The sequence below is a fragment of the Melanerpes formicivorus genome, unplaced genomic scaffold (assembly GCF_026170545.1).
Source record: "Melanerpes formicivorus ecotype bairdi unplaced genomic scaffold, bMelFor1.0.p_v2 SCAF_57, whole genome shotgun sequence".
In the NCBI taxonomy this organism is placed as follows: domain Eukaryota; kingdom Metazoa; phylum Chordata; class Aves; order Piciformes; family Picidae; genus Melanerpes; species Melanerpes formicivorus.
In genome coordinates, this window is record NW_027142409.1 from 3,373,775 (window position 1) to 3,399,824 (window position 26,050).

Sequence of the window (26,050 nt, forward strand, 5' to 3'; positions counted from 1 at the left end):
CAAAATAAAAAATAATTACAATAAAGAATAAGATAAAAAATAAAGTATTAAACACTAGATAAAAAGAAAAAAATAGAAATTACAAAAATAAAATAAATTAAAAGAAAAACTTGATTAGAATAACAAATTAAAATACAGATTAAAAAATTACAATAACAAAAGAAAAATTATAATAAAGAAGGTAAAAAAGAAATAAATTAAAAATTACAAAAAGTAAGTTAAAAATAATAATAATAAAAATTTAAAAAACAAAGAAAATTACAAAATACAAAAATAACAAAAATTGATGGAATAAAATTATATCAAAATTAGATTAAAATTAACAAACAAAAAAGTTAACATAAAATAATTAAAAAGTGCAGATAAAAAATATAATAAAATTCAATGAAGAAAAAACCACATTAAAACAGTATAGGAATAAATTTAAAAACAAAATTTGAAATTAATTAAATATTAGACAAAAGAACTAGATTAAAAGTCAAAATATTAAACATATCAAAATAATAAATTCACAATAGAAAATAATAACTAAAAATTAAATAAAATAACAAAAAGATACAAAATAAATAATAAAAGAAATACATTCAACATAAAGCGTGAAACAACTCAAGTTAGAATTAAAAAGAAAAAGCCATAGAAATAATTTACAAAATCAAAATTGAAATGACAATAAATTAAAAAATTAAATAAAAGCAATTGCAAACATGTAAAAAATAATAAAAAACCCCATAAATCCATATAATGAAATCAAACAAAAATGAAATAGATTTACTGAAAGTAGATTTCAAAATATTAAAGAAATGAAGCAAAAAATTAATTACAAATTTAAAAATAGCTCACATTAAAAACAAACAAAACCCACTCAAAATTAGTTAGAAAATCTGTGGAATCATAGACTCGTGGAATGAGTCAAGGTTGGAAAGGACCACAAGGATCATTTAGTTCCAACCACTGCCATGGGCAGGGACATCTCACACTGGATCAGGCAGGCTAGAGCCTCGTCCAGCCTGGTCTTAAACACCTCCAGACATGGGGCCTCGGCCAACTCCTTGGGCAACCCATTCCAGGGCTTCACCACTTTCACAGTGAAGAATTTCTTCTTCACATCCAGCCTGAATCTTCCCATCCCCAGCATTCTTGTAGGCTCTCTTCAGATACTGGATGGCCACGATCAGGTCACCTCGAGCCTTCTTTCTGCTAACTGCAATCATCGCAATAAACAACGGTGGAAGAATCAAGACCATGAGGACACAGCATTTCCCATGCAGTCGAACATCAATCACAATAACTGCTATGATCATCTGGGATCAAACAGCATCACTCAGAAGAATGTACCACAGCATCATGTGAATTAGGACTGAATATTGTGGTTACTTGATAACTTTGTATTCTCTCTTGTTAACTAAACGTGCCTCTGAATGTAGACATCCTAGAGGGTACAGTTTCATCTTTACATTTTGCTTAGTAGAGATTATTAAAAAAAAAAAAGGGGGAAAAGAGAGAATACCCCATAGCAAAAAATTAGCTCATGGCAACCCTAGAAATGTTGTAACCCTAGAAATATCAACCCTAGAAAATGTTGTAACCCTAGAAAATGTTGTAAACCTAGAAACATCAACTTTGCAATGTGCTGTAACCCTCTCACCACAAGACAGCACGAACACGGCACAAATGTCATGAAAATGACAGTCAGCATACCTGCTTAGCACTGACCTCAATGACAGTCACGATAAACCAAGATTTCAACAGAAAGCATCTAACTTATAACTGAGTGTCGTGACTGCTTAACTGTTGTGTGAACATTAAGAGATCAGCATTACTAGGATGATCAAAAGCACATTATTCAGTGTAATTTTATATTGGGCAATGCAATGAAGCTCTTTTTGCTCTTGCTGCTTGCCTGCAAGTTTTCTGTCTGTGAAGCTAGAGCCTGGCCAGATCTACCTTTACAGATTAAAGAAATCTTGCTACCATTAAACAATTCATGATTTTTGACCATCCTAGAGAAAATAAAGATGCAACATAATCCTAAAGCAGATCGCAAAAGACAGTGCTAAGGATTGCGTTTGTGCCTCAATCTCTGTGTGCAATGCATTCAGGCATAATCAAGTCTTCTCTGTCAATAAGAGGAGTGAAATGTAAAGATCGGAACTGTTAAGATCTAAGTTCTTCTTTACAATGTTTGTTATCTTTGACCATGTATTATGCCAGCTCTGTAGAGCATTGTAACTAGTTCAACTTAAGCTTTGTGTGGGTTACATCAGTCTGTTAGACATGCTGCACTACAGAATTCTTGCTTTTGCTACACAGCTTAGCTTTACCTTGCTTGCTTCTGTGTTTGCAGTAGCATCTTGTATGGGATGAGAACAACTCCCATGACCAGATTGCTCACAAAAACAAAAAGGGGGATTTGTGGCAATGCCAGCGACGAGCAGTGTGAGCAATCTGGCAGTGCAGGCCTAGAGCCTGACATGGTGGTAGGCCATAAATGCAGAATCAGCTAGCAGTGTAGCAAAACAGTGCTGTGCCTGCAGCATGTAACTAAAACAAGACACTGGTAGCTATAAACATGGACAGTTATCTTGGGACAACAGGACATGCACCTGCATCAACAACCTCGTTGTGTCATTAGTAGTTGGACCAATAATCTGTAATAGTGCAATGTGTGGTCACTCAGAGGGAACCAATGGAGCTATGCTAACGAGGCTCTCCGAGTTTATATAAGTTGTAGCAGTTGCCTTGCTATGCACTTCTGCCTTTCCTGTCTCCTGTTTCTTCTACACTTTACAGTGCTATACTTGCACTACAGGCCTGCTCCATAGGCCTGCACCTCAGGCCTGCACCATAGGCCTGCAACACTGGAACAATAAAGGAACAATACTCGATCACATTGGTCAGCCGTATTGATTCCCAATCTCCGTCGTCTACAATGACAGACTCTACTGATTTACTGTCTAGAATATCCACTGACTTATTGAACTTGTGATGATGAAGCCATTGTTTTCCCAGTAGCATCTATGCTTATACAGCCTATGCAGTAATAAATGTTTGGGTTTATTTTTTAAATTAGTTTAGATCTGTCTTTTGTTTATAAACATTCAGCCACAATGTCCCCTTTCTTAAAGGGACAGCCTCAAACGGTCACAATTTTGTTTAAAACCTTAGTCTGAATTATTTTGATTGTTTTCCATACGTCTGTATTTTTACAAGAAATCTGGAAGCACTGAGCCTAAAGAGCTTATTTTATCTATCAATCCCATTAATCACCTCTCTACTACATTTGCAATCTGAATTATACTTGTTTTATGTCTACCATAGAGTTTTAAAGAATATTTTACAATAATTTTAACTCTAAACCCTGGTTATGCCAATTTTCTATTCAAACACTGAGAAGATTGAAAAGAAAGTTAATGAATGACAGGATAAAAAGTTGTTTAGTAACCATTATGTTTGACTGGACTTTTACTACCATTTTTGCACAAATATAGAGAACAAATTCTAAAGAGCAGACCAGCAAGGACACATCTAAACTATTGAAAGAACATGAAAAGAGTGACCTCTTCATCTTATGGTTAGAAGTACATTTCATACAGTTCAATAGCTTTGATAGCTTTTAGTGTTCTTGCAAGCTTCTGCCACATAACTGTTTTGGGGCTCTCACATTTGAAGCACCTGCTTTTTAGCAAAATATGCTAAAAAGCATTAGAAAACTCCCACATGCCCAAGCTTCCTACTCTCAGAAATAATTCCTATTCTTTCACAGCTAGAATGAGCCCTTCTTCTGTTTACACAAACACTTTTATCTCACAAAAGTCCACCTATGAAGCAACCTGTGAGAAATGTTCACCGGAGAGAAAATCAACTTTGCAGTTTAGGAAAACAGTGAAATACTTTAATGAGGAGGGAGAAAGCAAAATGTTGTTCACTATTAGAATTAAAACACACTGTATAACAACCTAAAAAGATCTTTGTAGTTGTGATAACCATGAATAAAAAAAATCATATAAATATATTCCTCAGAAAATCAGGAAGGAATATGGTCTTATTTTTTCTAGTTTATCCTCTTAACCCCCTCTATTGTAGCAAAATTCATAAGACCCAAGTCACTCCAGAATGAACAAGACAAATATAATTGTTATAGATTGAGGACTAGTGTCCTATCATAAATAAAAGTCCTCCAGAGTACTAGAGAGTACCAGGGGCCTGGATGGTCCCCAAGGGATTTGACATAGGATATTACAAATATTTTTATCCCATCGCATCCTCCTGCAAATCTCTATATAATCAGACATTACAGTTTGTTCTTTTTGTTCTTTTTCTTTTGCTCTTATGTGCTTTGCTCTTGCTCTCTCACTCTATCCCCTCTCCTTCACTTTACTTTGTTTAGGTTTGCTGTGTGGGAGGTAAGGCCTAGTGCACCAGGGATGAAGAGAGATACTTTGTTTTTTTACATATATATATATACACACATATATATATATACATATATATGTGTATATATATGTGTGTGTATATATATATATTTATTACCTTTTGTATTTAGTCTACTTTTGTAAATATTATTTTCATTTAACTTTCAAATTCTGTACAAGTGTTGTTATTTACTCCTTTGGGGTAAATTCCACATTCTGTCTTGCACAAAAGCAGCACAATGGTCTATAGAAATGAGTCTTAGTAGAATGTGTCACTCCTTGCCATCATGTGCTTGGGTCTTCATCATGGAGTTTAGCATTTTTTTTCCCAAGAGAACGTTTAATTTTCAGGCCTTTTGTATTTAATTGTATTCATAGCTGGAGTCAGTACTTCCATATGAGTATGTAATAGCTTACCTCATAAACTGCTACTCAGTGATTTGATGTGATGCAGACTCACAAAAGTGTGTTCCCATACAAAAACCTGCAATTCAATACTCATATTTTTGTAGATTCAATACTCATATTTTTTGTAGATTTATAGAATTAATTTCTGATTATATGATTTCAGATTCTTGGCTTTGTAAAACAGCTCAAAATAATTTCTGTTGCCATTTTGTTGCATTGATCCATATCTATATAGATTTGAATCAGGAAACAAGCTTTTCAGAATGGATTTGAATGATTCAGAATACATATGACATTAATACATGTACACCTGCAAAGCTGAATACATAAAAATATTTTCAAACTTATTTCCTTGTGATCTCATTTATATCTTCCAAATAATTTATCAGCCAAAGACACACATGAAAAGGGCTTCTATTATAATCACTGGCAATAGCAGAGTGACAGAAGAATTATGTTCAGGAAAACAGGATGATGACAATTATGAAGCATTACTTGTGCTGTGCAATGAAAGTGACAAAATCAAGATCAAAAAAAGACTCCTGTCCCTAGAAATCAAGCAAAAACAATACTTGCAGGGGCAGAGAGTGCCTCATCTTCCTTTACTTGTTTTATAAAGTATTACTAGTTACTAGAGAAAAATATTTTTATCATTTGTGCTAGTAGTGGCATTGCAAGAGTAAATAAATCTTAACACCTCAAACCATTTCAGTTTCCAGAGATTTCTGCCTAATCATAGCCTTACACACCTTTGCCACCCTACACTGCTGTCAAACAGAGCAGCATGCTAACTTCCTTTACACCTGAGACCAGGACAGTATTCACATTCAGTGAAATTACAAGTGTATGAACAGATCTTTTTGTAGTTAATTCACACATCACCTCTCCATTCATAAAGTTTTGTAGAGCAATATGAGTATTTCTGTTTATGTAGTCATCAAGAATATTTCTTATGGACTTTCAGTTCTTTCTACCCAACTTTGATGATTTCTAGAAGAAGGATGCTGGACACGTTCCCTCCCTTTACAACCACAAGGTAGAGACAGAGGTAAATTATGAGAGACAACATGATCAATAAAAACAGAAACTAGCTATTACTTTGGCCACCTTAGGCAAAGCTCTGCAAGTTACTTGAAACAAAAATTGGCTGCTTCACTCCATTGTGTGATCATGGAATTACCTTAAATTCTTCTTAATTAATAAGAAAAGATTCATCTGCTAAATAGTTTTTTATAGAAAGCATCCAAGCCTACTCAGATATGCACTATTATAATCACAGATCACTTGATTATAATATAATGGCTGCAGGCCATCCACATATGTGAAGTATTGTTCAGCACTACTCTGATGAAAACACTGGCAGATGCTAAAATGCTTACATCAATGAAAGAAACCATGCTGGATCATTATCCTTTGCACTGTATGTAGCCCTGCAGAATGGACTAAGCTTGTGAATTGCAGTAACAAAAACTGTTGGCTGTTCTTCATAATAGATGGTGGAGAAAGAGGTTATTGTCAAGAGTAACAAACGTAATCTGGAAAGATTTCCCCAGTAAAACATGCATCATTAATGGGTACCAGAGGACAGCCAAAATCTTCACCAATTTATAGGTGTGAATGTTGCCTTTATGGTTTGCCCTAAGTATCAATCTGGATTGTGATGGAGATAACTTCCTAAGTCTGGAGCCAAATCTGGCAGCTTCTGCACTAGATCTTCATCTTACATACTTACTGCTAAGAGAGAATGAGCACTTCACCCTCATGCAGCAAGATATATTTCTGACCAAAACATCATGATACCATCAATTGTTGCTATTCTAACAAAGCTACTGGGACAGCCACCTACTAAATTATTCTGAAACAAGGGAGAAACACTGCTACAGTCCAAAATTACACAGCACCTGATTTTCAGTGTTTTAAGTTAGTTGGTTTAGAAGAGCACTGAATTCATCTGAGTGACCTGGACACATTGTCCTTGGTCAGAGAGCACTTTGAAAGCAAAGGGTTTATTTGATCCCTCTTTTCAAAGGCACAAAGAGATAGGCAAAGCATAAAGGTCAGATTTTTTTCCCCCTTAAATCTACTTTCAACTAATCCCAATACTTACAATATCTTCAGAAATTAAAATGAACACATTAAAGGGACCTGATTTCATTTCTGTCTGACTGGAAAGCAGTGATGAAAAGCAAAAAGATGTTCACATTGGAAACTTTGTAGGTTTCTAACTGTCTGAAACACAGAGCTGCACAGTGTCTGCACAGTAGCTGCACTACTAGAGAAAGGGGGAGGGCTGCCTCAGAAGACGGAGGCATTTGCCACAAGGATATAAAAGAAGATAGTAAGAAAGGCTTTGCTTTGTTTGTCCAGTCTACTAAGCATTTAAACCTTTCTAACTTGGATGAAGAGTTATCTACTATGCCCTCTGCAGAGGTGGGGAACAAATATTGGAGCCATCCTCTGCAGTCTGGATCACTTTCTTAAAGGAAAAAGATTTTCCTTCAGTCCTTTTCTCCACCATCACATACATTTCTTTCTTCTCTAACCCTAGTGACTATGGAGGAATACAAAGTGTGTGGAAAGTGAAAAAAACAAGATGCCTAGGGATGCTTAGAGCAAGGGACAGGTCACATAGAGAAAGAGAGGGAAAGTGCACTACTGACATGACCTAGGACAATAGAAAGGGACACATTTCGGCAAAGGCAGTTATCATGCAGTAAGAAAGCCTCATATGTTTCAAGGTACCAGCAGAACTGCTGGCAAAATTCATGTCAAACAATCCTTAAATTTCTGACAACATTTTGTTTCCATTCTATCTGATCCAGCAGCAGCTGGATGAACACTGTAGTGAACAAAGCGTTAAAGTATTACTAAAGCTTTCCCTGTGTAAGTCAGAAAGGAGAAAGGTACTGCCTGTCCAGAAACAGCAGTCAGAGGAAACAGCAAGGTCCACACTGACATAGAATGGCTTAGGTTGTAAGGGACCCTAGAGATCATCTGCTCCAATCTCCCAACCATGGGCAGGGGCATCTCTCAACTAGACTCAGTTGCTCAAGGCCTCATCCAACCAGGTCTTGAACACCCCCAGGGAGGAGGCATCCACAACCTCCTTGGACAACCTACTCCAGACTCTCAAGAATGAAGTTCTTGTTTGTTATGCTGGTTTGCTCTTAGTTGGCTAGATACACTGTGCATTTAGATAAATCTGCAAATAAGTAATACAAGAGGCAGCTCCTCCTGAAGTGCTGCCATGCAGAGTTTTACTTGTGCCAGCCTGAATTTCTTCACGGCTCTCTCTGTCTTACATCCCTTGTGAAGCAAAGCTGACACAACACACCTGGTAAATGATGTATTAATATTAACACATCAACTTGCATGGGCTGCTGCTAGCTTCCAAGTAAATGATTAATTTGTGCATAGGGAGTTTTCAGCAGCCTGGATTGTTCTCCAAGTTCTATTCTCTTGCATTAAGAAAAAGCAAAGGCATCTGACTTTAAGAAAATGCCCCAAACAGTTGTTTCTATATGGAGCCAGGGAGATTAAAGGGAACACTAAGAACTTCTACAGGTATATTAATGGGAAGAAGAAGACTAGGGAAGGTGTGGGCCCCCTCAGAAAGGAAAATGGTGACATGGTCACAAGTGATGAGGAAAAGGCTGAGGTACTTAATAACTTCTTTACCGCAGTCTTCCCTGCAAGGGCCTCTAGCCACACTCCTGATGTTATGGAAGTCAAAGCCAGGGACGGGGAGGAAGAACTGCCCATGGTAAATGAAGATGAGGTTCATGATCACCTGAAGAACCTGAAAGTGTTCAAGTCCATGGGACCCGACGGGATACACCCACGGGTACTGAGAGAACTGGCAGAGGAGGTTGCTAAACCCCTGTATTATATTTCAAAATTCATGGCAATCTGGGGAAGTCCCCTGTGGTGGGGTTGGAAGGGTAAGGCCAAGAAGCCTTCTCCCTTCCCCCTTGTAAAGTAAAGGGAAAGAAAATTGAAAGGAAAGGGAAAAAAAAACCTCACAGCTGAATTAGCAAAGCAGTGGAGCTGTATATTTACAAAGCAATGTAGGATATGCAGGGGAATATATACAAATTTACAATATTTACAATATATACAAAGATATACAATAAAGTAGCACAGAAATGAGAGTTCCCCCCTTCTGCTGAGGGGTTCCCCACCTCCGCTCTCCCCCTCTCTCCCCCTTTTCCCCAGAGCAGGTTAGGAGAGACAGCGAGAGAGAAAGAAAGAAGTTAAAAGCAGTTCTGTGTTAATTGGAAAGCAGTTAATACAGGCCTTATATCTTATCGGTTTCAAGGCCGAAGCCTTGGCAGAAAGCCCAGCACAGAAAGCTGCTGCCCGAAGGAAAAGCGGAAGCAAGAATGAAGATAGAAGCGCCGGAGTGCCCAGGATACTCCTCCTGCAATCCCAGTTCAGAAGGTGCTTCCTCCCACTTTACCAATGAAATTAGTTTAGATAATTCTTTTCATTTACCAACTTCCGTCCACCATATTCCCTTTCTTAAGGGGACAGGCTCAACCGGCCACATCCCCACAGACTGGAAAAGGGGAAACATTGCCCCCATCTTCAAAAAGGGTAAGAAGGAGGAACCAGGGAACTACAGGCCAGTCAGTCTCACCTCGGTGCCTGGAAAGATCACGGAGCAGATCCTCCTGGATTCACTACTCGCTCAAAAGAATAGTGAAGAGGTGATTGGGAACAGTCAGCATGGCTTTGCCAAGGGCAAATCCTGCCTGACCAACCTGGTGGCCTTCTATGAGCAGGTGACAAAATTAATAGATGAGGGGTGAGCAACTGATGTCATTTACCTGGACCTGAGCAAAGCCTTCGACACTGTCCCGCACCACATCCTGGTCTCCAAACTGATGACACATGGATTTGATGGGTGGACCACTAGATGGATAAGGAACTGGCTTGATGGCTGCACCCAAAGAGTGGCTGTCAATGGGTCCATGTCCCAGTGGAGGCCAGTGACAAGCGGAGTCCCTCAGGGATCAGTCCTGGGACCTGTCTTGTTCAACATCTTTGTGGGTGACATGGACAGTGGCATTGAGTGCACCCTCAGCAAGTTTGCTGATGACACCAAGCTGTGTGGTGCAGCAGACACGCTGGAGGGAAGGGAGGCCATCCAGAGGGACCTTGACAGGCTGGAGAGGTGGGCACAAGCCAACCTCATGAAGTTCAATAAGAGCAAGTGCAGGGTCCTGCATCTGGGTCGAGGCAATCCCAGGCACAAATACAGGCTGGGCAGTGACTGGCTGGAAAGCAGACTTGAGGAGAAAGACTTGGGGGTGCTGGTGGACAAGAAGCTCAACATGAGCTCTCAGTGTGCACTTGCAGCCCGCAAAGCCAATCAGATCCTGGGCTGCATCAGGAGAAGTGTGGCCAGCAGGTCGAGGGGGGTGATCCTCCCCCTCTACTCAGCCCTGGTGAGACCCCACCTGGAGTACTGTGTCCAGTTCTGGAGCCCCTATTACAAGAGGGATGTGGAGGTGCTGGACCGTGTCCAGAGAAGGGCCACAAGGATGATCAGAGGGCTGGAGCACCTCTCCTATGAGGACAGACTGAAGGAGTTGGGGCTGTTCAGTCTGCAGAAGAGAAGGCTCCGAGGTGACCTAATTGTGGCCTTCCAGTATCTGAAGGGGGCCTACGGGAAGACTGGGGAAGGACTTCTCAGGATCTCAGGTAGTGATAGGACTAGGGGGAATGGAATGAAGCTGGAGGTGGGGAGATTCAGGCTAGATGTGAGGAGGAGGTTCTTCACCATGAGAGTGGTGAAACCCTGGAATGGGTTGTCCAGGGAGGTGGTCGAGGCCCTGTCCCTGGGGGTGTTTAAGAGCAGGCTGGATGAGGCTCTGTCCAGCCTGATCTAGTGTGGGGTGTCCCTGCCCATGGCAGGGGGGTTGGAACTAGATGATCCTTGTGGTCCCTTCCAACCCTGAATGATACTATGATACTATGATAACCTCTATTCAACCTTTGCTTTTTTTTTCTTCTTTCACACTAAACTGTATTAACTTAAAAGAGATCTCTTACTGTTCAAAACATCCACAAAGGGAGAGAACAAGAACACATGCTAGGTACTAGGAAGAATATCATTATGATTAATTCCTTGGTTGGTGTGGTGAAGGCACATTATGCCCCAGTACTGAAACTTGTCCCAGTATGTGGGCAAGTTCCCCCTCCTCTAGGAGGAAGATAAAAGCCAAGGCATTAGCCAGGCTTGCACGCACCCAGCGCATGCAGTGCTCGTGCTGACACCAAGTATGGGCATAATTCTAGCTTCACGCTTTCTATAGGCTGAAGCCAGTTGTTTATTAGAGTGCCCATTGGTCAAGCCCAGCCTCGAGGAATCTATAAGTATCACCCCAGTTGGTGAACACGTTGCCCCCTCGTTCACTTTGTGCTTGCTCGAGAGAGCAACTCTCGAGCTGCAGCCTTTGCCATTGAGCTTATTGTTATTAGCTTCTGTTATACATGCACGCATACTGAAAGCGTCTGCATTGTTGAGAAGCCCAGAGGGAGGACCTTCGCTGAGCCTGAGGAACTCAGCGTTGCTGCAGCCAGCTGTGGCGACCGGGAGAGCCCATCGTGCCACCGGAGGACTGGACTGACCCCTGAGGGTAAGATCTGCCCAGTTACCGGGGAGAAGGGACTCGATTGATGACTGAGTCCACGTATGCTTAGCCCCGCCGTAGCGGGAGAGACGCCGCCGAGTGCCGCTCTGAGGAGCCGCCGAGTGCCGCTCTGAGCCCTGTGAACCTCAGGGAAGACTAAAGCATTGTTCGTGCCTATACTGCACCGAACCCGGGACCACTACGAGAGTCCCGTTGATCCTTTAAGCTCGGTAAACGAGAATCTGCTGCCTAACGCAGCCGCATTCCCTCCCCGAGGCTGTTTGCATCAGCCCGAGGACCGCCGTGGGTGGGCCGACCCCCATAGCTTTGCCTGCTGCCACGCATCGTCCAAGCCCTCCTACCGGCCACCGTCGTCCCGCCCTGCCGTGTGAGCCGACTTTAGAGGGCCGACCCCACGGACCGACCCCAACCAGGACCGATCCCTGTTGTCTGAAGGGATTTGAACATCTTCCGCGTGCTTTCCATCCACTAGCACTCAGTTCAAAGTATCCGCGTCTAGCAGAGTAAGCGCTGACGCATAGATAGATTGTAATATTGCTGTGTATAGCCAGAAGCCGCCCGCGTCCCGCCGAGTCTCCATCTAGTGGCCAAGCGGTGGAACTGCACCCTTCGTTATATAAATATAGAAAGGGTTTATAGATAGTTCAATTAAGTTATAATCATAACACTAAGCCAGTTGTGGAATGTATTTCACGAACGTGCACTAGAACATGTATATAAGTTGGTGATTCATCAGTTATTAATAGTTTGATAATTAATAAAAATCATATTTTCATAATTCATATTTCATATTCATAAATTTAATAACCTCTTCAACGCATGCCCATTGATTCCTCCAGGAATCTATAAGTATCACCCCAGTTGGTAAACAAGTTGCCCCCTCATTCACTTTGTCTCTGTGCTTGCTTAAGAGAGTAACTCTCGAGCTGCAGCCTTTGCCATTGAGCTTATTGTCGTTAGCTTCTGTTATACATGCACGCATACTGAAAGCGTCTGCATCGTGAAAAAGCCCAGAGGGAGGACCTTAGCGATGCTGAGGAGGCCAGCGTCGCTACAGCCAGTCGTACCAACCCGGAGAGCCCACTGTGCCACCGGAGGACTGGACCGACCCCCCGAGGGTAAGATCTGCCCAGTTGCCGGGGAGAAGGGACTTGATCGATACCGAGTCCACGTATGCCTAGCCCCGCCGTAGCGGGAGAGGAGCCACCGTATGCCACTCTGAGCCCTGTGAACCTCAGGGAAAACTAAAGCATTGTTCGTGCCTATACTGCACCGAACCTGGGACCACTCCGAGAGTCCCGCTGCTCCTTTAAGCTCAGTAGATGAGAATCCACCGCCTAATGCATCCGCATTCTCTCCCTGAGGCTGTTTGCATCAGCCCCGAGAATTGCTGTGGTTGGGCCGACCCCCGTAGCTTTGCCTGCTGCCGCGTCGTCCGAGCCCGCCTACCGGCCACTGTCGTCCTGCCCTGCCATGCGAGCTGACCCCGACCAGGACCGATCCCTGTCGTCTGGAGGGAATTGAATATCTTCCACGTGCTTCCCATCCGCTAGCACTCAGTTCAAAGTATCTGCGTCTAGCAGTGTAAGCGCTGACGTATAGAAAGATTGTAATATTGCTGTGTATAGCCAGGAGCCGCCCGCGTCCCGCTGAGTTGGTGATTCATCGGTTATTAATAGTTTGATAATTAATAAAAATAATATTTTCATAATTCATATTTTATATTAATAAATTTAATAACCTCTTCACCACAAAGTGTCTTAGGAAAATGCTTTCCATTAATCTATACAGAACAAAATAAAGACTGCTAGTCATCAGCTGCCTAGTTTGTCCTCAAGCACAATTTCTATTTTGCCTTTTATTTCTGTTGAGTCACCTCAAGGCTGAAAATTGCGCAGGTTCCCTGGGATACCAAATTCCCATTCACCTTCATAGGTGTCCAAGGCCTTGTGGATCTCAGAAAATATTCTGACAGAGGAGTATGTGACTAATGTAGTGTCAAGCCCACCACTCTTGGGGTCCAAAACTGCAGCTGCTGCCTGTAGGGCCCTGTTTCCACTCCCCTCACTGTTTGCCTGCCAGCTCTCCCTGCCTACTCACAGCTCTTATTGCTCAGCCATCACCATGTTCTAGTTTTCCACAGCCCTACAGTCAAACCTGGTAAACAGCTGTGGTTACTTCTCTCCCAGGTTTCCTTTCCTATAAAAGACTGTATTTCTTAATATCTAGTATCATGCACATTTCAGAACATTTCTGAATGTGGTGTCAAGCTCTGGCCTCTAGCAGGCAGGACCAATCTTCATCTTACAGAGTCTGGTAGGAGTTTCCAGTTTAATTCACTGGCTTCAGTGTCAGTTACAGCAGAATTAGGCTATTTGATACTAAATTCTCTGAATAAAAATAGTACAAATTCAAGCTCTTCATCCATAATATATTAATCTCGAAGTGCACAGCTGCCACACATGTATTTATGTAACTGCTATGTGTAGAAATATTTAAGCATTCAGTTAAACTCTGAAAAAAAATACTTAGAAAAGTTAAGGAAGGCTAAATGGTGAAAGCAAGCAAGGGGAGATAGTCATGAGACATACATGGTCTTCAGAATGCAGCAAACCACTAACATTTTCAACTGAATCACTGAAGAAACACAGCACAGCTAGAAAAGGTACCGAGAGAGAAAAGGATGACCAAACATGGAATAGAGTTGAATCTGAACAGACCACAACTTTTCAGCCCATAATTAGACAGCTAAAGGAAGCAGTGATAAGTATCTCTGTGAGATATACTATTCACTTTTCACACTTACAACACTTGAGGCAGTCTGCAAAATCCCCACACAGGAAGCTGAAAACAAAGACAATGTGATTCATTTATAGAACCCATTTCCACAACATGTTTTCAAAATCAATGATGTCAACAAGTTAAAAAATCCAAGATTGGACAAATTCATGGACAGTTAAGACATCAGAAGCTTTTAAACACAGAATGACCTCCAGTCTGAGAGAACCAGAGATGGCAGAAGCTGGATAAAGATCAGAGAGTAAGGTGGCAGCACTCCCTACAACTCCCCTCACCTGTATTGTTGCTCTTCACCATCAGCTACCAAGAGCTCTGGTCTCTCCTTATGGCAACTGTCACACACGAGCCCTACCCTGTTCCCAGCCTTTAAAGATAAAAATGCTGCAAGATATCCTGGTCTAAATCTGCGACAAATATTGGGGCTGCAGAAACATGTCTGCCTGGCCACACTGTCCAGATGATACAGCTGTGCAGAACCTCCTCACACCTGCCTCTACTTTTTCCAGATTTCTGTACCCTTCTGAGTCTAGTTGTGAGGCATCCCTGCCCATGCCAGGAAGGTTGGAGCAGATGTCTCTAAGGTCCCTTCCAACTTATGCCAATCTATAATTCTATGATTCCTTTCTACACTCACCTCTGACAAAGCCTTCAGTATCACATGGCGTTACAACACAAGCACAGTTATATTAATCAGCAATATTTTCATCTGTCACATCTCTGGCAAGCTCCTGGTAATATAGCGACAAACATTATAGCAAAAAATGAGCTTTTAAGTGCATCAGACTTTACTATTCAGCTGGCGTGTGGTCTCTGATCAAGACTTAACTTATGTTTAGGCAGTACACCAAGTAGCAATAACAGCAACAATGCTATTAAACAAGGTAAGACTCCTCTCTGACTTCAAGTTCAAAACACAGGTCAACCATCATTCTAACTATACTGAAATCTATTACTTCAGAGGCATTTTTCCTAAGCTACACCAATACACTACTGAATTGCAGTGAGGTTGGTAAGTAGGAACACTTACTCTCCATAACTATCCATAAACAATTAACTTGCACAGCTGATTCGTGTAGGTCACTAGTGAGGTAATAGACAGTTTTAACCAGCAACAGCAGTAAAGCAACAAAATCCCAGCATCCTTTGATAAGTCTTAATAAAAATACAGATCAAGATTATGGCAGAAGAAATTAAAAAACAAAAAAAGCAATTACCTCAATTTAATGTATTTAAAATGCTTTTAAAGCATACAGAATTTAACTGCTACAATACCCCAACAAAACATACATTCAATGTAAAATAGTGCCTTAAACTTACCTCTTAGCTTACACTGATTTAATATATTTTTTCTTCTACTTTTCAACTTTCCTTGCATCTTGGGAATATAGTGGTTTTCTCCACCTGCTTCCTTCCTCTCACCTCCTCCCCCTCCAATCTGGCCTCCTTTCCTTCCTTGGAGGTTTTTAAGCTTTAATTTGAGAGTGTAAAGCTGAAAAATATTTGATACAATTTTTTTTTTTTTAAATTAGAGAATTGAGCTCCTCACCATGGTTGAAGCATTTCTGGGAACAGCACCAAAAAGCTGGAAGCTACTGCACTGAGTAGCCACAGCATCTCTTAAAATCATCACTCATTTCTTTTCCCCAGACAACTAGTGTTTCAGCATTTTCCTTACAGACATGACTGCACTTTAGAAGGCTAAGGCTAGAAATGAGTCCTAGTCTCTTTGTTCACTTTTGGAACGTGCAAACTAGATTCCCAAATTCCAGCGTGGGCCCATCTCCAGCTGGAACAGGAACAAGACTCATGAAGTGGGATTTGACAATGTATGAGCTGAGGCTTAAGTTAGTCACATTTTCAATGAGCTCAGAAGGGTATTGATGATTATATGTTCTAACTGGAGGAGGTAGTTGTCAGTCTGCCTGCAGCATGCATGTCACCACACCAGGGAAGGGGAAATATTTTAGAGCTTGTGTGGGATTGTGCTTGCTGAATGGAGCACCTGGGAAGTTTCCTCTCCTATAATTTGGATATTGTTGGGGAAAAGGAAAAAAAAAAAAAGAGAGAGAGAACAGGTTAGATCTAACAGTTTAGGGACTGCAACATGCATTCACACTGAGAGGTGTTGAAGAGACTTAGCATTTCCATATGCTGGTGAGCGGCAGCCTACAGCCTATTTTAGGTTTCCATGAATTGACACTAGGTTGTGCTTTACAGCCTCTCTTATTTTTAAAATCCTGATGTAATGTGGTAAGAGGTTGCTTTCACCTAATAAAGAACACTTTCCTGATGTGATGTCAAATTTGTGGCAATGCTAAAGAAGCTGTATTTTCTCTACATTCATACAGATATTTTAGGCATGCAAATTTTAACAGTCTTCCTCTCCATTCTTTTTTTTTTGGTCATTACATTTCAGACTTTGCTCTTAGTCTACTCAATGACTGATTTTTATTTGTTGTTCCTTGAAAAACAGCAAATTGTTTCTAAAAGCCACATAGTTGTGTAAATTACTTGCAGCAATTACTCAGCAATTACTTGTCTGCTCTTTTACAAAATCTATCCACACGTCCTTCCAAAGACAGTATTGCCATTTTAGGTAATATGCTGATCTTGAAGGCACAGGAATTGGCGGTTCCCATGTGCCGGAAGGCAAGCCGGCGGGGAAGGCGACCAGCCTGGATGAGCAAGCAGCTCCTGGAGGATTTAAGGGGGAAGAGGAGGCTGTATCACCTTTGGAAGGAGGGGAAGGCTTCTCGAGGTATGTTCAAGGAAGCTGTTAGATTATGTAGGAATAAAATTAGGGAGGCTAAGGCCCAGCTGGAACTGAAGCTGGCCACCTCTGTCAAAGACAATAAAAAGCATTTTTATAAATATATTAACAATAAGAAGAAGGGCAGGAAGAACCTGAACTCCCTAGTGGACCTGGAGGGGAACACAGTTACTGAGGATGAGGATAAAGCTGAGGTCCTGAACACCTTCTTTGCCTCAATGTTTAACAGCAAGGCAGGAGTTCAGGACGAGTGGTCTCCGGAGCTGGGCGTTGGGGTCGGGGAGCAGAGTAATACCCTGGAAATCCATGAGGAGTTAGTTCGGGACCTGCTGAGCCACTTGGATATCCACAAGTCCATGGGACCAGATGGGATCCATCCTAGGGTGCTGAGAGAGCTGGCGGATGTGCTAGCTAGGCCACTCTCCATCATTTTCCTCCAGTCCTGGCTCACTGGTGAGGTCCCAGATGACTGGAAACTGGCCAATGTGGTCCCCATCCACAAGAAGGGTCGGATGGAGGAACCTGGAAACTACAGGCCGGTCAGCCTGACCTCAGTGCCAGGGAAAGTGATGGAGCAGATTATCCTGGCAGCAATAACTGCGCACCTGAAGGATGGCCAAGGGCTCAGGTCCAGCCAACATGGATTCAGGAAGGGCAGATCCTGCCTCTCCAACCTGATCTCTTTCTATGATCAGGTGACCCGCCTGGTGGATGTGGGGAGGCCTGTGGATGTGGTCTACCTAGACTTCAGCAAGGCCTTTGACACCGTCCCCCACAGCAAACTGCTGACAAAGCTGTCAGCCTGTGGACTGGACCACTACACTCTGTGCTGGGTTAGGAACTGGCTGGAGGGCCGGGCCCAGAGAGTGGTCGTGAACGGTGCTGCATCCAGCTGGAGGCCAGTCACCAGTGGTGTCCCCCAGGGATCAGTGCTGGGCCCTGTCCTCTTCAACATATTCGTTGATGATCTGGATGAAGGGGTAGAGTCAGTCATCAGCAAGTTTGCAGATGACACAAAGTTAGGGGCAGATGTTAGTCAGTTAGAGGGTAGAAAGGCTCTGCAGAGGGACCTCGACCGACTGGAAAGATGGGCAGAGTCCAATGGGATGGCTTTCAACAAGTCCAAGTGCCGAGTGCTGCACTTTGGCTACGGCAATCCCATGCAGAGCTATAGGCTGGGGTCGGAGTGGCTGGAGAGCTCCCAAACAGAGAGGGATCTGGGTGTGCTGATCGACAGCCACCTGAATATGAGCCAGCAGTGTGCCCAGGTGGCCAGGAGGGCCAATAGCATCCTGGCCTGCATTAGGAATAGTGTGGCCAGCAGGAGCAGGGAGGTCATAGTGCCCCTGTACTCTGCTCTGGTTAGGCCGCACCTTGAGTACTGTGTCCAGTTCTGGGCTCCTCAGTTTAAGAAGGACATTGAGACACTTGAGCGTGTCCAGAGAAGGGCAACAAGGCTGGTGAGAGGCCTTGAACACAAGCCCTATGAGGAGAGGCTGAGGGAGCTGGGATTGTTTAGCCTGGAGAAGAGGAGGCTCAGGGGTGACCTTATTGCCCTCTACAACTACCTGAAGGGTGGTTGTAGCCAGGAGGGAGTTGGCCTCTTCTCCCAGGCAACCAGCACCAGAACAAGGGGACACAGTCTCAAGCTGCGCCAGGGGAGGTTCAGACTCGAGGTGAGGAGGAAGTTCTTCACCGAGCGAGTCATTCGGCATTGGAACGGGTTGCCCAGGGAGGTGGTTGAGTCATCGACCCTGGAGGCGTTCAAGGGGAGATTGGACGTGGCACTTGGTGCCATGGTCTAGTCATGGGGTCTGTGTTGATAGGTTGGACTCGATGATCCTCGAGGTCCTTTCCAACCTAAGTGATACTGTGATACTGTGATACTGTGATACTGTGATACTGAGTTAACTCCGTGCAATTGATAAAACAGTAAAGTTGCTTAAAAGCTGCCCAGGAAGGTACAAAATAATAAATAATATTAAATTGAAGTTAATATTATTTACTTAAGTAGACACACATAGCATGAATATATATGAATGCACAACAGACGCAAACAATTCGAAACACATTCCCAGTGTAGCTAAGGGAAGCATGAGAGGTGTCACTCTGGCAAAAATCAAAACCAGATAAACACAGGTAAGACCTATTTTACCTAACAGTTACTGGAGACCTGCAAACAGACTAACTGAGAATAAATTAGACTAGAAATGCGAAGGTATATAACAGCTGAGGGTTGGACTTGATGATCTCTTTGGGTCCTTTCCAACCCCTGACATCCTGTGAACTATAAAGAATGTGAGGCTTTGGATAAGTCTCCCAGTACACGTAGCCAAGGCAATGAAACTAATATCTTTAACACAAAGCTGGCTTGGTTTGCAGAACAAGTTGTCAAGTGGCTGCTTGAAAAGGACACGTACCCAGCCCTGAGCTCAGACATGCCCAGCCCTATCCTCCTAGCTCTACAAGCACAACAGTGAATATCAATGGATTCTAAACACTAACACTGTATTTGAAAATACTGGCTGTTCTCAAGCATATTTTCTTCATACTGAAAGTCTGAAATTAATACTGCTCAGTTCAGATGCACCTAAAGTGCCACATGCAATCTAAAAATAATAAACCGAAATAATTATTCTTCTTTGTGGACACTAGCAGCTAATTTTAAGTGCCACATTTTTGGTCTCTAAAATATTAATTCTCAGTAAATATACAAGGGGGTTATCTTATAAGCAAAGGCATCCCTGGAAACAATGGACTTTAGTACTGGCCAAGGTCTTTGCTGAATAAGCTCAAGTTCACTACCCCTGACATACAGCATCTATACTGGAGTCTGCTGCCTCCCCAGTCATATTGGCACAGACCTGAAGGGAAAAGAAATAACCTAACCCACAAGAACACACTTGTTGTTTGTTCTCCTTTTACTATTTTACTATCAAAATGCATGGAAAACTCTCATGGATTAGAAAAGATGAAAATGAATCCAGGTCCCCAGATATGTTTTGGATCTGTGGGCTGGCAGAGTGCATATCAAGGGAAAACTGTTAGTTAAGTCACTTAATTCTGAGGTTTACATCTTAGAAGACACTTCCAGACATGCAAAAAATTCAGCAGATACCTTTTCTATACATTAAAAACTGATCTCAACTAAAAAAAAATCAAAATATTTGCTCACATATATGTATGTGATTTCATGGAATGATGCATTTCTGATCCTCCGTGGGGCATTCTCCTCTATATTTTTAACTTTTATCAGCAGAATGAAGATCTTTGGTGAAAAGACCTATTTAACTTTTACAATATATTATTTACCTAGACTACTGCAAGAAAACTAAGAGGGCTGTTGCTCTAGGTATGATCTCTTTATATGGCTGAATAGTCTTCGGCCTCTTGAAAGCACACAAGTCATTGTTTACATCAGCCTGTGATCATACAAAGAAGATCATGGTAATTATGGAGCAGTATTCATTAGAGCTATATTTAATAAGATATGTTCATCTCTGTTCCAACTCCACTAGCTTCTCTCAAAAGCAAGGATATATTTAACCATTATGTGGTAGCTCTCATAGCTACAATTATAAGCCTTGAAGAAACAGTAATGCTCTGGTCCATTTAGAGGTTAAATCTTGCTTTCTGTTAAAAAAGTTAAAATAAATTGAGAGTGCAATACAAGTCCATAAAATGAAAAAAAAACCAAAACACAACATTGTCTCTGAAATGTCATTAAAAAAGGCTGTATTATATTTTTGCTTTTCAATTTGACAGCAAAAAAGGCAACAAAAGGCAAATATATATTTTTGTGTATATATATATATGTCTGTATAAGCATATATAAAAACATGTTGGCAAGAAGTACTAGTCAGCAATGTATCATCAAACCTCTGTTTTTCATTGGATTACTTGTTGCCATAGCATTTAAGAACTACAATTCAACTACAAAGTCCATAAGTAAAAAGAAAAAAAAGGAAAAGACAAAAATATACTCTTTGTGTAGAGGAGACCACAATCAACATATGAGACAGCAAGAGGGGATAGATATCTGCATAGCAAAAAATCAAAATGAGGAAAAAATGTTGCTCAGCACACACCACAGCACACGAGGGCTGAGCACGGGATGTGATCTGTTGCCATCACTGGGCAAGCATTTGTCAGTTATGTAAATGCTACTTTGAATTGTTACTGGAAATTTATCTCAATATAATATGAACTAGCAACAAAAAGTCTCAGGGCACCAGCATAGTATCATAGTATCATTCAGGGTTGGAAGGGACCACAAGGATCATCTAGTTCCAACCCCCCTGCCATGGGCAGGGACACCCCACACTAGATCAGGCTGGCCAGAGCCTCATCCAGCCTGCTCTTAAACACCCCCAGGGACGGGGCCTCGACCACATCCCTGGACAACCCATTCCAGGGTTTCACCACTCTCATGGTGAAGAACCTCCTCCTCACATCTAGCCTGAATCTCCCCACCTCCAGCTTCATTCCATTCCCCCTAGTCCTAGCACTACCTGAGATCCTGAGAAGTCCTTCCCCAGTCTTCCCGTAGGCCCCCTTCAGATACTGGAAGGCCACAATTAGGTCACCTCGGAGCCTTCTCTTCTGCAGACTGAACAGCCCCAACTCCTTCAGTCTGTCCTCATAGGAGAGGTGCTCCAGCCCTCTGATCATCCTTGTGGCCCTTCTCTGGACACGTTCCAGCACCTCCACATCCCTCTTGTAATAGGGGCTCCAGAACTGGACACAGTACTCCAGGTGGGGTCTCACCAGGGCTGAGTAGAGGGGGAGGATCACCTCCCTCGACCTGCTAGCCACACTTCTCCTGATGCAGCCCAGGATCTGATTGGCTTTGCGGGCTGCAAGTGCACATTGAGAGCTCATGTTGAGCTTTTTGTCCACCAGCACCCCCAAGTCTCTCTCCTCAGGGATGCTTTCCAGCCAGTCACTGCCCAGCCTGTATTTGTGCCTGGGATTGCCTCGACCCAGATGCAGGACCCTGCACTTGCTCTCATTGAACTTCATGAGGTTGGCTTGTGCCCACCTCTCCAGCCTGTCAAGGTCCCTCCCTTCCCTCCAGCGTGTCTGCTGCACCACACAGCTTGGTGTCATCAGCAAACTTGCTGAGGGTGCACTCAATGCCACTGTCCATGTCCCCCACAAAGATGTTGAACAAGACAGGACCCTGATCTCTGAGGGACTCCACTTGTCACTGGCCTCCACTGGGACATGGACCCATTGACAGCCACTCTTTGGGTGCGGCCATCAAGCCGGTTCCTTATCCATCTAGTGGTCCACCCATCAAACCCATGTGTCACCAGTTTGGAGACCAGGATGTGGTGCGGGACAGTGTCGAAGGCTTTGCTCAGGTCCAGGTAAACAACATCAGTTGCTCGCCCCTCATCTATTAATTTTGTCACCTGCTCATAGAAGGCCACCAGGTTGGTCAGGCAGGATTTGCCCTTGGCAAAGCCATGCTGACTGTTCCCAATCACCTCTTCACTATTCTTTTGAGCGAGTAGTGACTCCAGGAGGATCTGCTCCATGATCTTTCCAGGCACAGAGGTGAGACTGACTGGCCTGTAGTTCCCTGCTTCCTCCTTCTTACCCTTTTTGAAGATGGGAGCAATGTTTCCCCTTTTCCAATCTGTGGGGACTTCACCAGATTGCCATGACTTTTGAAATATACTAGAGAGGGGTTTAGCAACCTCATCTGCCAGTTCTCTCAGTACCCTGGTGGGATAGGCTGGTGCTATTTTACCTGTTGAATTTAACAAGGGAAAAATAATTCAGACTACCTTGCTGGAAGAAAAGGCTTGTTACTGACTTCAAAGGACTCACTCACAGTAGCATATAACTTCCAGTCTGGTGTCATTTTGGTTTCACTGACTATTGAGAATTAAAAATACTGTTTACTTCATAGAACATTTTTATTACAAGAAAAAAAAATACATAGCTGCTTCTGCTCTTTGCAAACACAGGGTGTTCATGTGTTTGTGGTGAAGAGGTTATTAAATTCATGAATATGAAATATGAATTATGAAAATAGTATTTGTATTAATTATCAAACTATTAATAACTGATGAATCACCAACTTATATACATGTTCTAGTGCACATTCATGAAATTGATTCCACAAGTGGCTTAGTGTTATGATTATAACTTAATTGAACTAGTTACAGACTATTTCTATATTTATATAACGAAAGGTGCGGTTCCACCGCTTGACCACGAGATGGCGACTCGGCGGGACGCGGGCGGCTTCTGGCTATACACAGCAATATTACAATCTTTCTATGCGTCAGCGCTTACTCTGCTAGACGCGGATACTTTGAACTGAGTGCTAGTGGATGGAAAGCACATGGACGATATTCTATAGCTGTCGTTTGTAGCAAGGTGGGGGCCTTGCAGACGGTTGCCGCTGGACTGGTTCCTAGTCGAGTTGGGATGGCGGCGTTGGGTTACTGTCTCCTCTCTTCACAACAGGGAAGAGGGAATAGTGGAACCTGGGCTTAGTACGGAAGCAGGTTCCCTTCAGGACTCGGTTGATTCCCTCCAGGCAACAGGGATCGGTCCTGGTCGGGGTTGGCCCATGGGGTCGGCCCTCAGAGTCGGCTTGCACGGAAGAGCGGGACGACGGTGGTAGGTGGGCTCGGACAACGCGGCAGCAGGCAAAGCTACGGGGTCGGTCCAACCACGGCGATTCCCGGAGCTGATGCAAACAGCCTCGGGGAGAGAATGCGGATGCGTTAGGCGGCGGATTCTCGTTTACTGAGTTTAAAGGAATAGCGGGACGCTTGGAGTGGTCCCGGGTTCAGTGCAGTATAGGCACGAACAATGCTTTAGTTTTCCCTGAGGTTCACAGGGCTCAGAGTGGTACACGTGGCGGCTCCTCTCCCGCTACGGCGTGGCTAGGCATACGTGGACTCGGTATTGATCAAGTCCCTTCTCCCCGGCAACTGGGCAGATCTTACCCTCGGGGGGTCGGTCCAGTCCTCCGGTGGCACGGGGGGCTCTCCCGGTCGGTATGACTAGCTGTAGCGACGCTGGCCTCCTCAGCATCGCTAAGGTCCTCCCTCTGGGCTTCTTCACGATGCAGAGGCTTCCAGTATGCGTGCATGTATAACAGAAGCTAACAACAATAAGCTCAATGGCAAAGGCTGTTGCTCGGGAGTTGCTCTCTCGAGCAAGCACAGAGACAAAGTGAATGAGGGGGCAACTTGTTTACCAACTGGGGTGATACTTATAGATTCCTCGAGGCTGGGCTTGACCAATGGGCACTCTCATAAACAACTGGCTTCAGCCTATAGAAAGCGTGAAGCTAGAATTATGCCCATACTTGGTGTTTGCACAAGCACTGCATGCGCTGGCTGCATGCTGGACTGCCTAATGCCTTGGCTTTTGTCTTCCTCCTGAAGGAGGAGGAACTTGTCCACATGCTGGGACAAGATTCAGTATCTGGGCATAATGTGCCTTCAGCACAGTGTTCTACCACACAAGCATTTATTTACTTTCCACTGTCCTGAAGAGGAAGCTTTGTGCACATAGAGGAGGAAGAATATGACTTGGAGAATTAGATCTACAAAAACATCATGCAGTAATTCACCATTCAGGGTATGAGAGATGAAAGATGAAATTTCACATAAAAGCTACAAGGAGGGGGCAGACAATAGGGGCCAAACAATTACTTGAATACCATTAAGAGGCCCAAACTCAGAGATCCCAACAATCTGTTTTAAGGCCACAGCAGAGCTCCACATATCTTTTCTATAATTAAAAAGAATAAAGTATCATAAAATCCTCCCATCTCATCTACCACATACATGATATCTTATCTTCTTACTGACATCCAATACAGCTCAGAGCTATGGTCTTATAAGCCTCGAGATAAAATGTGATGTTCTCTTAAAATCCAACTTCAAAAGCATACACTGCATTTACAGGCTTGCTCACAGTCAAAGGGATCATATGTGTCTCCATATGAATCTGTGAATGCATGAGAAACAGGTACTACTGAACCTATTGATTACATTCTAATTAAAAGAAAAGAGAGTGAAGCACTAGGAAAATTCTGAAGCAACCTTGTATTGTGGTATGCAGAAGAATGCAAGCTGCAGTTCATTGGTGTCTCCATAGAAACAAGACATATTGGAGGGTGTAAGACATTGTCAGAGGACTAAAAAAATTCAGCTTCAGCAGAAAACAGAAAAGCACCTGAGGGATTTTTTTAACCAGGAAAACACAATTAATTATTCATTTCCCATATAGGAAGCATTATATTTTCAGATGAGTTAATTAACATACATCAGGATTCAGTCATGGACTAGCTAATCCTATAGTTTTCTAATCCATAAAATCTGTTGAAAAAGCATGGATACAATTCTAAGTGTATCACCAAAAAGGAAAATAAGTAGGCCCTCAATGAATAATTGAAAGCTCTGCCCAATGTGCAGTTAATTCTTGGTGCCACTTTCACACTTGCTGAGTGCTTATGCATTCAGGTGGTTAGTGGCCCATGTGCAGAACCTCACACTTGCATGTGCAAAAGGCATCCCCAGGAGAATTAAAAGCTGCAATGGGGCGTTGCTTCAATACAACACTGCTCTAAACCTACACCTTATCCCTCTTACCTCAGATGAACTGAGTCTCACAGCATGCAGCTGCAGCTAGTATTTTTAAGTGGTTGAACCCTGACACAGGATGGACTGGAAAAGCCTTATCTCTTTAGGCTGGACCTGAAGCTATATGCAGAGAGTTTTTGCATAGATGACCAAGAGATCTATGCCAGCTGGTACTTTCATCAGCTGCATTTCTGCTCCCTGTTTTTCCCTGGTTATACCTGGCTCAAGGACAGTCTGCCAGCTGAACATCCCTCAGGACTCTCATCTCTCTCCTAAAGGTGTCCCTTGTCTGTGGAACTCCCTAGTGCTGCAGGTAACTCTAACTTCTATTCCACTCAAAGAAATATGCTAGGGGAATTACAAAGTAGCATTTCCCCCACCAAA

At 42.9% G+C, this 26,050-nt stretch overlaps 1 protein-coding gene across 9 annotated transcripts in view; it reads right to left on the reverse strand.

The window, feature by feature from the left end:
- Positions 1–26,050, reverse strand: part of DLGAP2 (DLG associated protein 2) — an 818,859-nt gene that overhangs the window by 548,462 nt on the left and 244,347 nt on the right. For 4 of the 9 annotated variants that reach the window (XM_068161339.1, XM_068161338.1, XM_068161337.1 and 1 more), the window contains exon 2: positions 15,596–15,767. The exons of 4 other annotated variants lie outside the window; for them this stretch is intronic. In XM_068161339.1, coding sequence (XP_068017440.1) covers positions 15,596–15,767 — 172 coding nt within the window. Of the gene's footprint in view, positions 1–15,595; positions 15,911–26,050 lie in introns of those variants that run through there. One more of the 9 variants, XM_068161341.1, reaches the window with a different exon arrangement.